General features: G+C 43.7%; 1 protein-coding gene across 1 annotated transcript in view; it reads right to left on the bottom strand.

Annotated features, from left to right (window-relative positions):
- The window catches only part of LOC115799198 (protein CIP2A homolog), a 14,826-nt gene extending 343 nt beyond the window's left edge, over positions 1-14,483 (bottom strand). The window contains 22 exon segments of the mRNA XM_030756220.1: positions 24-234; positions 1,431-1,541; positions 1,773-1,847; positions 2,507-2,687; positions 2,780-2,898; positions 3,016-3,115; positions 3,648-3,723; positions 3,726-3,794; positions 3,880-3,910; positions 3,912-3,949; positions 3,952-3,987; positions 3,990-4,041; positions 4,185-4,406; positions 7,596-7,671; positions 7,749-7,894; positions 8,430-8,552; positions 10,079-10,175; positions 10,256-10,350; positions 10,958-11,070; positions 13,695-13,842; positions 14,086-14,188; positions 14,414-14,483. Coding sequence (XP_030612080.1) covers positions 24-234; positions 1,431-1,541; positions 1,773-1,847; positions 2,507-2,687; positions 2,780-2,898; positions 3,016-3,115; positions 3,648-3,723; positions 3,726-3,794; positions 3,880-3,910; positions 3,912-3,949; positions 3,952-3,987; positions 3,990-4,041; positions 4,185-4,406; positions 7,596-7,671; positions 7,749-7,894; positions 8,430-8,552; positions 10,079-10,175; positions 10,256-10,350; positions 10,958-11,070; positions 13,695-13,842; positions 14,086-14,187 — 2,221 coding nt within the window. The 5' untranslated portion in view covers position 14,188; positions 14,414-14,483.
- Positions 14,484-15,034: the final 551 nt, after the last annotated feature.

Below are 15,034 nucleotides of genomic sequence, written 5' to 3' on the forward strand. Positions count from 1 at the left end.
ACATAAATCCACCAAAGTCCCACTGGGTGCCTCTGACCTGTTGAGCAGGGCATTGTAGGCTCCTTTCAGGGCCTGGTGTTCCTCAGAGTCCTGCTGTAGTCTGGAGTTGTGCTGCAGCAGCTCCTCCATGTCAGCTTTGGAACGCTCCACCTCCAGCACCTGGCCGCTCAGCTCCACCTGCAGCTCCTCCCGCCGCCGCTCTGCATCCTTCAGCAGCCCGGCCAGCTTACGGGCCTGCGGGCGGAGCGAGGGGCAAGAGATAAAAACTGCAGCTGTGAATTTGATCAAAAAAATCTTTTAGGACTAAAATGTGAGGAAACAGTAAAATATACAATGTTTCCAGAGTTCAATATGAGGTTTTTAGCTTTCAGTGAATTCACTGTGTTCAGCTATTAGACAAATCAACTGTCTCAGCTTCAGACAGTAAACCGGGTGCAGCAGGTCAGCACAGTGTAGTCAGACTGCTGAGTACTCCTGTCTTTAGTGACGGGACGTACTATACCGAGGCCTCAGGGTGGGTGTTGAGACATCCAGGAAGTCTTTTGTGTAGCACGTATTGAGGCTCGCTTTTTTCAGGGAGAGTGACGTCACTGATGACATCTGAAGCCTCGCTGCTTCAGGAAGTGGTCCGAGTGTTGGCGTGATTTATGAACATATAAGAAACGCAATGATCCCTTCAAAATGTCTGCTTGAGTTTCACCAGTGTGCCAAGCAGCTGATCTACGGGTATCATCCAAGCCTGTGCAGTGGGATGCAGGCTTGTACCTGTGCAGCCAGCCTCCTCAGTGCCATGTGAAAGCTGGAGACCGGCTGAGACCAAGCACAGCAGAAAAAAAAAAATCTCTCTTAATAAAAATGAAAGTTCACCCAGTATTCATAACACAATCACTGCCCCATCTTTAACCTGTTAACTGGCAGCACCAAAATCACCTGAAAAAACTACATAACACCCTCTGATTATTATTTGCTCTGGAAAACCCATTTTGTAGCCTATTAACCGGCCACCAATGTATGAAGTGCATTTTATATGGCAGGCTAGACCCTCCCATTTTGATTGACACCTATTTGGCCAATCATGTCAAGTAATGGGTTTCTCAGAGCCAATTATAACCAGAGGGCGTCACGTAGCTTTGTCAGGTGATTTGGTTCGGCCAGTTACATGACTGGCCGAATGAGGTGTCAATCAAAATGGTAGGGTCTAGCCTGCCATATAAAATAAACTTATTTCTGTAGGAAGATGGCCAAAAACCCATCACAAACAGTTGAAAGAACAATAATGGTTTTGACCAGCAGGGGGGGCTGTGTGCACATGAAATGAACCTTTTTTCTAAAAAACCCAATTAGATGTAAAGGCCTCCTGAGGCTTCATCTGGCCATCACTTTCTTTTTCATGAGGAAAGAATAGTATGAAAAGATCAATAATGTGTTACCTCAGCCTCAGCCTGAGCTCTCTGAAAGCGATACTGAGCGAGGAGACGGTCGGCCTGAGAAAGAGCCAGAGCCTTCGCCTCCAGCAGGTCCTGCAGACGGCTCTCCTTAGACTGACGAGGAGACACAAAGAAACTTCATCAGATACAGAAGTGCTGAAATCAACTGAGGTCTGAATGCTTCTGCATGGGTTTCAGTGTTACATGAACAAATAACTAGCACGAAGTAAAAGGTCAGACTGTAAAAAAACTGCAAGAAGAAGAACATGACAGGTTTGTGGTTACGTGACTGCTGAGCCCAACTATAGCTGCGTTCAGGGTTTTCCTTTGGTCTGATGTACTCACCGCATACGTAACGAGCTTCTGCTCATAAACATCGATGATCTCAGACACGTGCGAGTCCTTGACCTGCTCCTGCAGCTGCAAACAGCAGAAACTTCCATTAACAGCTAAAAGGCACATAAGCAAAACCCTGTACAGTTCAGTCAGAGATCAGCACTTCACCAGTGAAGATTCAGACAGTTTTTTTTTTGGAAATGGTGAAAATGCAGAGACAGAAACTATTTGGCCTTAATTTTACAGCTGTTTTCAGTGGTTACACTGATCTTCCCAAACTTTATGACCTTTAACCTTTTAAAAAAAGCTATATATGTGTTTGTGACCCTGAGTTCTTAAGGCCCCGAAGAGATCAAACAATCCAGCAAATAAATAAAGCAGAAAAAATAAAACAGCATCTTACGATTTCCCCAGATTATTTTGCAGCACCTTCAGCTTATATGCTGCACAGGCTGGAGCTACATTATAAAGATCATATTTGTTTATGTAATTTAAGACATGTCATTTGTTTTTGTTCCCAATCAAAAGAGTTTGAGTGAATTTCCACACGAGGAAATATCTGAAGAGTTCTGGATGCAGAATTTAGATCTCAGAGCATCAGCATTTAATGAAAATTAACCTCAATGAGCAAATTTAAAATGAGAAGGAAACTCTGCATCTTAGTTTAATGTTGTGATCAGAGCTGCATTCCAGGCTTTGGCTGAACTGCAGCAAATGTCTCATTTCTGGAAATATGTCCTCACCTCCAGCCCATTCTGAATCTTCTCTACCAGACTGTGGACACTTTTGCTGGAAACGCTGGAGGATTCCAGCGTGCTGGCGTTCATCCTTGGAGGCGGGACTTCCTGCACTGCCACGCGCTTCACAGACAGCTCCGCCTCCCGCTGCCGATAAGCGTTGTTGGCGGCGATACTTTCTCCCAGGCTTGAGAAAAATTAGAAAGTTTTGTCCAAAAATATTTTCACAAAATTGTTACATTTTCTAGATAAAAATCACGTTTCGAGCATGAGACTCACACCAGCGAGGGGAAGTCTGGGAGGGGAGTGGCTTCAAACAGCAGACAGAGTCCGGTCTGCACACGGTCTCTGCGGTGGGAGGTGAGGGCCAGGGAGAGGGGGGTCACTATCCTCTGGTCCTGAGGGATAAAAACAGAGAGCGTAACGTCCCGTTTTAACTGAACGCATCATTCATGACATAAAATTAAAAAATACTGCAGTCAGTGAGACTGCAGGGAAATAATATCAGGGCGTACCTGCAGTATCCTGTAGAAGCTGGTCTCCATGTCTTTCACGTGTTGTCTCAGTCTGCTCATTAACTCCAGAGTCTTCAGCACAGCTTCAGCGCACACCTGACTGAGACAAAAGCACGCACACCTGAAATCACAAAATACCTCTAAAACAACTTGAAAAGTTTCATCAGCAAAATTAATGTTTAGTGGATTGTTTTACACCCCATACTGTGTTACTTTGCTCATATCTGTTACAGAAGTCAGTACTGTGTCCGTCATGTTTCCACTCACTTGTGGCCCTTTGAGTACTTTATGTAAGTGAGTCAAAAAAGCCTCTACAAAGACTCGCTGGCCATCATGGCAGCATTCAGCAGGGCTGCTGACGTCCCTGGTCCAGCAGCCAGTTTCACACCTGGTAGCTGGTTGTGTGCTGGTGGAGAGCGGCTGAATAGCAGTTTGGTTTTTTTTTAAGGTATATGCGAGTACAAATCACTGATACAATAAAAGAACTAAATCATAACATCGGTGCAGCTGTTCATTGCAATATTAAACTGTCACCAAAATCCCACAGCTTCCCTCACTGCTCTAAAGTCATGTGAACCCAGAAAAATCAGAGCATGATGTATTTTATGACTGCAGTCAGAGCTTTTACTCACCTGAGATCATCGTCGGAGACAGGAGGCAAGCAGCTGAGGGGGCTGTTGCTATGGTAACGTGAGAGGAGCGCTTCAACTGCGAGAGGCAGAGCTGAGCGCTCACCTGACAGGACACCAAAGATCTGGTGGCATCCTCGGCGCAAAGGAGTGGAAGAGTTAAGGGTTCAAAGGCAAACAGACACGTGCAGATGCAGAGAGCCTGCAGAGCAGCAGAGTCACACGTGAAGGATATTGAGCAGCAGTCTGGTGACGCGGGTGATGCGGAAGGCAGTGCTTTCTCAGGTGAGCGTCTCCCTGCGCGGATCGAGACCCTTCAGCAGCCCCAACAGGACCGGAAGCACATTTCCACAAAGCTCAGCGTACAATCAGACATGCTCTCTGCTCCCAACGCCTCCTGGAGGGAGAGGACAGGAAGGGGAACGGCTGTAGCATTTTCCTGGTTCTAGCAGACTAGCAGTCACATCAGAGCAGATGCTGCATCAAAAGCTCTTTATATCTTATGTTAGGGCCGCTGTGTCCCAGTGTGACTGCCGTAACCTCCAGCAGCTCGTTCAACAGCTGCAAAACCTGCAGAGAGCAAGATTCTCCGCCCTCCACAGGTGAGCTCAGCCACTGCACCAGAGCCAGCCCACACTGCACCTTACGCCCACCGTCCCGTCCTGCAGCTCTGAGTTTGGGTCCCGCCGGTTTGAAAACCACCTCACACAGGAGCGAGCGCAGACCCGAGACACTGCACATGGCCAGGAGAAGCTCCAACCCCTGCACACGACACAGACACACAAATCCGGATAAAAGTTTTAGTCACCTAGAGCTTGACCTGCTGAAGGGTTTAAACCTCTGGTTAGAGAACAGGAGCAAAAAGAGGCTGCAGGAGGGAAGAGTGCGTACAATTATGTAGTAAAACTTAAGGTGTTTCCCTTATTTTCTGTTACACAGGTGGATGCTGACTGAGAGTAGAGCAGCAGAGAAGCATCTCTGTGTCCATTTGGGGTCCTCAATCTGAAACACAGCAGCTTGAACTCACCTTTATGTTGTGTATGTATGTATAAATGAGTTGTCCGTGACATTGGCCACGTTGGCATGTTCATGGTCTTTGTGGGGTTTTTTTCCTGTTATCATTTTGTAACAGAGGCTGTAAAAAAGCTGTTTGGCGTTGTGACGCATTTGTCACATTTAACAGTGTGACGGGTTTCACTCATGACTGCTGATATTTTAACCCTGATGATGATGATGATGATCTGTTCCTAAACCTCAGAGCATTTTTAGTTCCTGAACCGATTCAGTCTTGTGATAGAAACCAAATAATAACCAAGTAAAAAGTTCTCAGCAGCTTTTCAATCAATGTTTGCAAACCAACTGTGACCCAGTTAAATTCTGAGACACAGAGAGAGACCACTCCACATGTCCACTTACATCACAAAACAACACTAAGAAGATTTAAGGTTAAATCCTGTGTTTGAGGAAAAGATGAAGAGTTGAACACAAACTTAGAGAACAATGATTCTGGGGGATGGGACTGAAGCAGCTCTGAGGGCTTCCATACATCAGCAACAGCCTCCGTCAAATGGACAAAAAACATTTCAGTTTTATTCAGAGCATCAAACCTTTTTACATGGGCCCTACAGCCAGAATTATAGTGAATGGGAGTTTCTCTGGGACCGCACATCTACCACGTGACGCCACAAGGCTGTCCAGCCCACCTGAGGCTCTTCCAGCTATTTACTGAGCCACCTCACAAGGTATCACAGACAAGATCCAGGTGTAGCAGGGGAAAAAACAATACCAGATATCCCTTCATGTGGACAATGTTCTTGGTTAGCCTCAGAGGCTAATGGCCATGACTTGTATGGCAGCCTGTCACGCTAAACCTTAACATAGAAAAAACAAACAAGTTTTATCCTTTAAACTTTAAACCCAGCACCTGAAGTTTAACTGGCACGCTAATATTTAGGGTAAAACTAACAAAGTGATGCATCTGAACTTCATACTGAAAACTATAAAACAAAGAAGATGTAGAGAGAGATGAGCCCTCTGTCTCTGCACTTAGGCAACAGATAAAGGTGATTATGACGTAGAGCTCAGATTGCTCGACCTGTTTCAGTCATTTCCTACTCAGGTCCCCGATTGGCAAATTAGAGATAGATGTCGCTTAAAAATCTTTATGGCAGCTATTAAAAAGGCCACAAAGCGGTGGCTTAGTAGGGGCCCCACCTACCACCAGTCAGTGGATAGATGATCGTTAATAACAATCAGAGCAGAAAGAGGAGCGTCTGAGGCTACAGAAAGAAACGGGGCGACGTTTTCTGGTAAAAATGGGACAGATACAGAGCAGGGTTACAGCTTACCCTGTACAACGATTCTTAGAGCTTCGTTCTTACCTTTGTCAGGTGAACATCAATACTATCTTTGATTTTTGACAGCCCTGTGGAACCCCCAAACTATCGTATATAACATTTCCTTTATTTTTCATTTGGCAAAAGCTAAAAGGAAAGTGTAACCAAAATGGTGACGTCTCTGCCTCGCTTCCTCCTGTAACTGTGGTTATTTTAAACCATGTTTTAATTTAACGGAAACACCCAGTAAAAGATTAAAATCATCTGTTTCCTGCATTTGAACTCCTGAACAAATGTGAGGAAACCGTCAGATTTTATGTGAATCCTCAAAGCCAATCGTGACACTAATATTTTTTAGCATTTTATTGTTTTGAATTTTTTATTTTGAGTTCAGTTTCACTTCAGTTATTAAAAAAAAAGGATTTCTTGATTTCAGTTTAGTTTTTCAGTTTCAAAATCTCCAGTTATTTAATACTTTATTTACTGTGTTAGTTATTTTAAAACATGTTTTGCTTCCTTTTATTAAATTCATAAAGCAGTTTTAATTTAGAGACTATTATTTTCAGCTTTTTAATTGTGCTTTATTGTCTTTAGATATTATGTATTCTATTCTGAAGTTTTTTGTGTTTTACACTGATAAAAAAATCATTAAGGAAACACTCGATCATCAGCGTATGACAGTTTTGGACTTTTTGGGCTGCCTCCTTAGACCTCAGACACTATTATTTAAGTTTCTTCAGTCAGACTTTCGCCTTCGTTTCTTGCCTTAGCGGTGAAGGCTTCTCTCTAACATCGTCACTGCTCCACTTCAACTCCAAAATAAAATGATGTCCTTATTTAAAAGAAATGAGGGTTGTGGCTATACGCAGATATTATGCAGATTCCAGGTAGCGACCACAAGGCCACTGATTTTGAATGAGTCTGATTTAATAACATAATAGTTAGCAAATATTATATGGGCAGTAAGAAAAAAAATTGGCCAGTGCACACGTGTCATAAATCTGAGTGTTTTTTTGAGCAGGAATAAAACTTTTCCATGCACATATTAGTAACTGAGGGGCCAAACCTTCACACTATGGATGTGCCGTCCTGGAGAAGCTGGGCTACATGCCCGACTCATGTCTCGAACTACCAGCAGTGGACAACAACACTATGAAAATGCAAAACTACAGAAAGATTAGACAGGGATAAGGAGAGCGTAACGCTCTGCGGCCACCACCAGGGTTGTCTTGGTCGCCCCTTCCGGTGCACCTGCTGTCACTTGCTTTGCACCATTGCAGGTAAAAAGGATTCAGTGGTTTATCCTTTCAAACTGAACATATTGATACCCCTGAAGTTTAACTGTTACCTTTTTTGAGCAGTGTTTTTAGATTTATGTATTACTAAATGACATATTTTGACTGTGCTGGTCATGTCCCCAAAGCCTCTTTAGGCTATATGTAACATCTTGCAGGTAAATGCACGCCACGCTTCTGATCACTGCTATAACTGTAAAAAAATAAATAAATAAATCATGTATGAGGCAGTGTGACACACACAGTCAGATGATGCTTTTGGTGGGAACATGCAGACTAACGTGCAGCTTGTGTGTTTTATCCTATTTGTCTCCGCTCACCTTGGCTGCAGGGTCTGGGTCTTTTGAATGCAGCAGTCCTAAAACCTGAGACACACATGCTGAGAAGTGCGGATACCTAGAAATGAACACATGGGTTTCAACAAGAGTTTTAAAGCAGCCACTGAGAAAAACTGCTCTGAAACGTCCGCATACCTCGTTAGGCAATCTGCTATTTTGGGGTTCTTTAGCAAATCAACCAAAAGATCAACTGAGTATTTTCTGGTCAGAGTGCCGTCACCATTCACGATGATGTTGAACACGAGCTGGAACGTCTGATGGATGTTCTTTGCATCAAAGAGCTGTCAGGAAATCAGAGATATTAAACGGTACGATATGAATCAGTATGAACGCTATTTACTGTCCAGGATGTAAAGAAAAACAGAACAGAAAACAGGAACAAAAAAAGGAACTGCTGTTTCCAGTGCTGAGAAAAAAAAAAAAAAAAAAAGTATTTGTTAAGACACTTGCAAAGGTCTTGGTTTCCAAGAAACCAGACCACACTGTACTTCTTTTTAATCACTCTGAACAGCAGTTCTCCGGACTTTCTGAAGGTCTTTCAAAGTGTTTCTTTGGCTGCTTTTTCACTCCTTTTCTCATCTGTGTACCTGATAATAAAGGCTGTTTCTTCTTCTTCTTCTTCTGACCCTTTTCAGAGTTTCATAAACCGCTAAACCCTGACCTACGAGTCATTCAAGCATAAAAAATGCAGTTAACTCATTTTAAATGTTATCTTTATGCACCTTTTAACAGCAGCTGCAAAAATGCATAATTTAATGTGCAATAAAAAAAAAAAAAAAAAAAAGGTGACAGCAGGTCGCAGCAGAGTTCACCCACCTTCTCTCCGACCTTCTCGTTCAGAGTGAGGCCAGCCAGTATGGACAACGTGAAGACCACCACAGCCAGGCTGTTGTGAGCCAGGAAGTTGATCAACGTGCGATAAAACGGCTTCACGTTGTCCTGCAAAATAACAGAAGCAGTTTCACCCTCACAGCGGTGACAACAGCAGCTGCACGTGGACTGAAGAGGTAAGGTTTATTTGTCACATGCACTAATACACAGTACAATGCTCAGTGAAATGTATTTTGTACCTGCAGCCGATGAGCAGTAAAAATATATAAATAAGAATAAAAATATGTAATTCACACATCACAGCACACAAAATAAAGATATATAAACATCCATCCATCCATCAGGGCACAAATATAACAGTTTAGTCTTCGAGGGTTTGTTACTGCAGCTGTGAAAAATGTGCATCTCAAAAAAACGAGAATATCACAAAGTTGTTTCTTATTTAATTCCAAAAAGTAAACTATATTCATTACAAGTATGAAGCAACAGACGACCCCTGAGGGGACGCTAATGACATGGTGAGCTGAGTCTGTAATGTTAGCCATCTGCACGCTTCCTCTGGTTGTTGGATGGACACATCTCTACAGCTGTTATATCCAAAAACTGGCCAACTAGTTTATCTAATAGGGTTCTATTATCGCTCCAGCGTGTCCGGGGTCTACCACGGGGCCTCTTCCCGGTGGGACATGCCCGGAACACCTCACCCAGGAGGCGGCCAGGAGGCATCCTAATCAGATGCCCGAGCCACCTCAACTGGCTCCTTTCGATGTGGAGGAGCAGCGGCTCTACTCTGAGCCCCTCCCGGATGGCCGCACTCCTCACCTTATCTCTAAGGGAGAGGCCAGCCACCCTTCGAAGGAACTCATTTCTGCCGCTTGTATTCACGATCTTATTCTTTCGGTCACTACCCAAAGCTCGTGACCATAGGTGAGGGTAGGAATGTAGATCGACCAGTAAATCGAGAGCCTCGCTTTTACGCTAAGCTCCCTCTTCACCACGACGGACCGGTGCAGCGTCCGCATCACTGCAGAAGCAGCCCCGATCCGCCTGTCGATCTCCCGTTCCCTTCGCCCATCACTCGTGAACAAGACCCCGAGATACTTAACTCCTCCACTTGAGGCAAGAACTCGTTCCTGAGCCGGAGATGGCACTCCACCCTTTTCCGGCTGAGGGAAGAGGCCCCGTGGTAGACCCAGGACACGCTGGAGAGATTATGTATCTCGGCTGGCCTGGGAACGCCTTGGGGTCCCTCCGGATGAGCTGGAGGAGGTGGCTGGGGAGAGGGAAGCTTGGGCTTCTCTGCTTAGGCTTCTGCCCCCGCGACCCGGCCCCGGATAAGCGGAAGAAAATGGATGGATGGATGGATGGTTCTATTATAGTTAAAGGAAGCAGACAGCTGAGATCTCCAAACCTGAGCAACATCTAGAGGGATAACACTGCAGCCAGAAGAAACAATTACATTTCTGTCCTTTAACTTTAGCAGCATTTAATCTTTGTGCTACTCCCAACAGTGGATTCAAAATCCTTCCCTGAACAAAGTTTAATGCATTTATTTGTTCTTTATGTCTTCAGTGTTTGAACTGATGCTGATAACCAACCGTCTTCCTCTTTTATCCGATGCAGCAGAAACTCACCAGAGACTTGATGTAGTTCTGCACCGAATGGTTTTCACGACAGAGATTGGCCATGAGGCCCAGACACGGCATGACGACATCATCGTTGTGAGACTGGCTGTGACGACAGTAAAAGGGTAAAAGGGTTAAATGAAAGCCGAACGATTCGTGTAAGGTACAGGCAGAGACGTTTATTACATGTTGGTCATGAGAAACGTAATGAGCTCGTGGATGTAGCTGGTGGACTGGAAGATACGAGTGTTGTAGGTCAGCTTCTGGAGCACCTGGAGGCACTGAAACACAGAACAACACAACTGAAGTGTTACATTAATGTGCAAATGATGCAGTCTGAATATGCAGTAACTGACGAGGGCATTTTGATGTGCATCTTAGGTATCATAATCCTGACTTCTCTGCATGCTCTCCAATATCCCGATCAGCATCCAGTGAGGTGGGCACTGTCCTTACAGCCCTACTGAGGTTAGAGAGAGAACCCCTCCCAACAGGCCTACAGTGGGAGTTAGTCTGCGGTATTACAACAGTGCCAAACTAATGTATTTTTGGTATTTAACCTTTTTTTTAAGAGTCTTGGCCAAATTAAACCTGCTTTTGTTTATTATTGCAGAGAACATCAGGCTCCACATTAACATCCAAAAACAAAAGTCAATTTTCACCATCACCACAGTCTTATTAAAAATAAAGGGTAAATAAATCAAGCCCTGAGTGATACATGAGCGAACTCCTCCAGTACCAAGGCCGGACTGAAACTGGCTGTAATGCAGCCGAAGCTTTATGAAAATATACAGAAAAGTCCTTTAAAAGGGTAAAACATAGGACATAATTCATGATTGCACACTTGGCTGGAGCCTAACAGCAGGCAGGCTGCAATGACGGGCTTACCTGCAGCACCAGAGGCTCTCCGGGTGTGTTGCTGTGACAGTGTACGACAGCAGCCAGGGTGCCGGTGAGGTTGTAGCTGCTGTGCAGAATCTCCCGGCTCTGAGCATCACAGGCTGCAATCAGATGAAATTAGAAATCAGAAATCACATGGTTCGCTTTTTTAAACTGTTTTATGTCTGTGCTGATGAAAGTGTCTCCATTTTATGAGTTCTATTGTAATTAAAAAAAAAAAAAAAAAAAGCCATTCCCTGAATTTTGTTACACAAAATAAATAATTTGTTGAGTCTTGTTGTGAGAATCTTGAAAAACAGTGCACATCAATTTTAAAATTGACCTAATCTGTAATGTGGTATCAACATTTAGGTGATCTCTCCATATAATGACCTACAGAACTGCCCAAAGGTCTGTGCAGCTCACCTGGAGCTCACCAAGGAGGAGAGATGATGAAGCTGGGCTGTTAGGTCTTCCACCCACTGGCACTTACAGTGATAATGGATGGTATCACAGAGGGCTGAGAGAGGCTGACAGGATGAGGAGGAGATATTAGAACAAGAAGCTTTTAAGGCCTGAGGAGGGGCAAAATGATGACAACTGAGCACCATCATGCTGCAGAGCCTAAAAAGCTTGCACACTGCTTTTTATCCATTATGGATGACGGGTGCTGTCACAGTGCCTCTGCTCAGGCTCCTCAGGAGCTGCTCTCCTCCTCTGAGCTTCCTGCTCTCATCTCCAGCCCTCCTCCACCTCATCTCCAGACAGCTTCTTCCTGCCTCACTCTTCCCTCTGCTTCCTGAGGTATGGACATGGGTTAAAAGCATGAGGGAGTAAGTCCTGCTGCAGGACAATGACTAAAAATGTTATTTTGGAAGGGCAAAATTACTGTACATTTCTGAAATCCTACTAAATCAGAGTTAAGACTCTCAAAGTGAAAAACAATTAGATTTGTAGCAACAGAATCATAATATCAGCATAAAATGTGGAAGCTGTAACTCCCACAAATATGGCATCAACAGAAGCTCAGGATGTCCCACTGACAGTAAAGACTGCACAGATGGTGCTTGATGGGCTCAGACCCCCACAGAGGACAAATATGAACTGCTGGGTCTCAGGAGGACAGACATGCTGTTTAAACCTTCTTGGCCTAAAAAATGTATTTATTCCCTCCAATATCTTCTACTTCTTAAAATAACATTGCAGGCATCCCATAAAAACTGGAAAGCATGGATCCACAATACTTTTCACAAAACAGGGGGATTTGATGTGTGACCTTTGACCTGTAACAGGTCTTTGTGGCAGTGAAACACTTCCTTTATATGTCCAGACAGCCACCAAAGACCTAACGATGCAACTTTCTGCTGCTCCCATGTGAGATTACAGGTTTACATTCATGAGTTTTTAATTTTAGTCTACTGTGAATTTGTTTATTCTCAGTTCCAGATTTGCTCGTTTCACTTTTGTTTTGATTGGCTTTACAATCAGATGTGAAGTGCTAATGGTTTAAGCAGCGGAGCGCATCGCTCTCTAAGGCTATTCCACCGCAATGGGAAATTTAAATTACTTGGCTTTAACAGAGCATAAAATCTTCTGCCTGACCATCAGCTTCATCATCTCTCCTCCTTGGATGTCCTCCCTGTGGGAAGGTTATCCCACTCTCCCTCTAACTTTGATGCCATCTCTGTGCCTCACTTATTCTCTGACTTATGTTGAACAGTTTTCACAGAGTTACAGATACTGCATATCTGACAGCTCAGGTGGAGGCAGGATTCATCCAGAGGAGCGTTGCTAATTAAAAACCGTTCCACCAAATATGACCTGAAATCCTGGCTACAGCTGACCTGTCACAGTGTGCAGACGAACACAAAACATTATTTCCCGTCAGATCGTGACCCGCCCACGTGTCGAAGTTAGACAGTAACTGTGTCACATGCATAAATCCACACGCTGACATTTTCATCTGTATTCCTTATTAAAGTCAGTATTATATACTGTAAGAGTGAGACAATCAAAAACACTTCGATCTTTCTGAGTCACATTAATTGAAGCATTTTGAAAGACATGCCGGTGTTGTATAGTACAGATGTGAGAAGAAAAATAAGAACAGACATTATTACAGACATCAGCTGCTCCTCGCACTCCCTCATCAGCTGTGCTGGTTTTTGAGCAGGTAATCTGCACTGCTCTTGGCAGGTGATTCCTGAGATGAACAGAACAAGCTTTGGGTGATCTACCACTGCTAGGAGATCACCCAAAGAAATGTCCACTCCCACAGGAGCATAATAGTTTGTCCTGCAGCTTTCAGTCAGAAAACTGGCACTGCGCCTCTGCCAACAGCAGCTTTTTGACAAAGTTTTGTCTTTTTTTAGTTTTATTGCATGAAATATTCTTATAGTAACAAATAAATTTCAACCCAGTCTACTAATAGTGAATATTTTATTTCCTCTCTTGGAATAAAGTGTGGAGGAGTGTTTCTCCTGTGCTTTTCCAGCCAGGACTACACCTCTCTTTGGGTTGACAGAAGTGGCCACATTAATACTAAAATCAAGGACATTTCCTCATTTTCACATTTCAAATTGTAAAAAGTCTAACTTTTATTGTTATTTCTATTAACTAAAATGTTTCTCCACAGTTTCAGTTCTGTGTTTAGTTCTGGTTGATTATAATAAACTTGGATTCAAACTGCCAGAGCACCCAGGTCTCAGTGCTTACTGGCCCTGAAGTGTGAGCAGGTGTTTCATACCTAGCTGTGACAGCAGGGAGATGATGGAGCTCGTCAGGGTGGGGCTGGTGCTTGGACTTCCAGCCAGCTCCACCAGCCCACTCACGCACTCGCTGGGCAGAACCTGCGCTGTGGACAGCAGCTGCTCGCACTTCAGCCCCGAAAGTTTCTACAAACACACAACATGCATGTGAACCGCACAGGGACAGCATCCACGCATCCCACCAGCACGCTGGGGTGTAATCACAGACCAGATTATTAGACAACAAACCGCTACAGTATTATTTATAGCTGCATGATATCCTGCCTTCTTCACATATTCTACTCCAAAACCAAACCCACGTGGAGCCTCATGACACCACTCAGGTGTGACTCTCCGGTACTGCAGGTGTGTTAACAGCACTTAGCTCACCTCCACCTGTTTCTGTAGCTGCGCTGCGTGCTGCGCCGTCCTGCTGTCTCTGTACTGCTGGATAGCCAGCAGCAGAGACTTCAGACACGTCGTCACGTCCATCCTACACAACAAAAACTACACTTTAAGAGGCTTTTATCAAAGACAGACAGAAAACTTTAGTTCGCGTGCCTTCAACCAACGTCCATTTTAAGCCTGCAGGCTAACATTAGCTGACCAGCTTATCTTACAGTGTAATGACAACAGACAAAAAGCTAATTATAAAAGTCTGAAACTGTGAACTGTGGGTCATGCATTCAAAACAACCGCCTTACAATGAACTTTATACCTGGGGTGCCTTTTGTTTCTTACACAAACATCAACAACCGGCAACACAACGGCGACTTCCTCCCGCTTCAACTTCGAAAGGGAAAGGATCGTACCATGTACGAAAACGGGGGTGAAAGTAAATAAAATCAACATTAACAAGACTATTATTTATTACTTTGTGATATACACAATTGCGTCCTATTATGATAAGGTTTGAAAGTCATACTGAAATAATTTTTAATAATTTATCGGTAACGGCTTAAAAACAGATAAAGCTGCTGAAAATCACAAACCCCCTCATTACAGGTCCTAAGGGCGAGGCCATGCAAGGAGACACGTAACAATAGGGGGCGGAGCAAGAACCTGCCGCTGTAATTTTTTAATAGTAAAAATTCGATTCAGTTCAATAATAACTCGGTAAGAATGGTCTAAATTAAAAATCTATTAGAATTAGATATTTCTTTTTATTTCTGAAATTGATTTGAAAAATAACAATAATTTTTGCATTCAGCCCTTACATTTGTGGTTTACCGCAAAAAATAACACCCAACTGTTTCCTCCACATTTTTCATTTCACGAAATAATACATATATTATAAGCTTGTTATTAACCAAAACTCTCGAGCCATCCCACATTTCCA

The sequence above is a fragment of the Archocentrus centrarchus genome, chromosome 20, assembly GCF_007364275.1.
Source record: "Archocentrus centrarchus isolate MPI-CPG fArcCen1 chromosome 20, fArcCen1, whole genome shotgun sequence".
Lineage (NCBI taxonomy): Eukaryota > Metazoa > Chordata > Actinopteri > Cichliformes > Cichlidae > Archocentrus > Archocentrus centrarchus.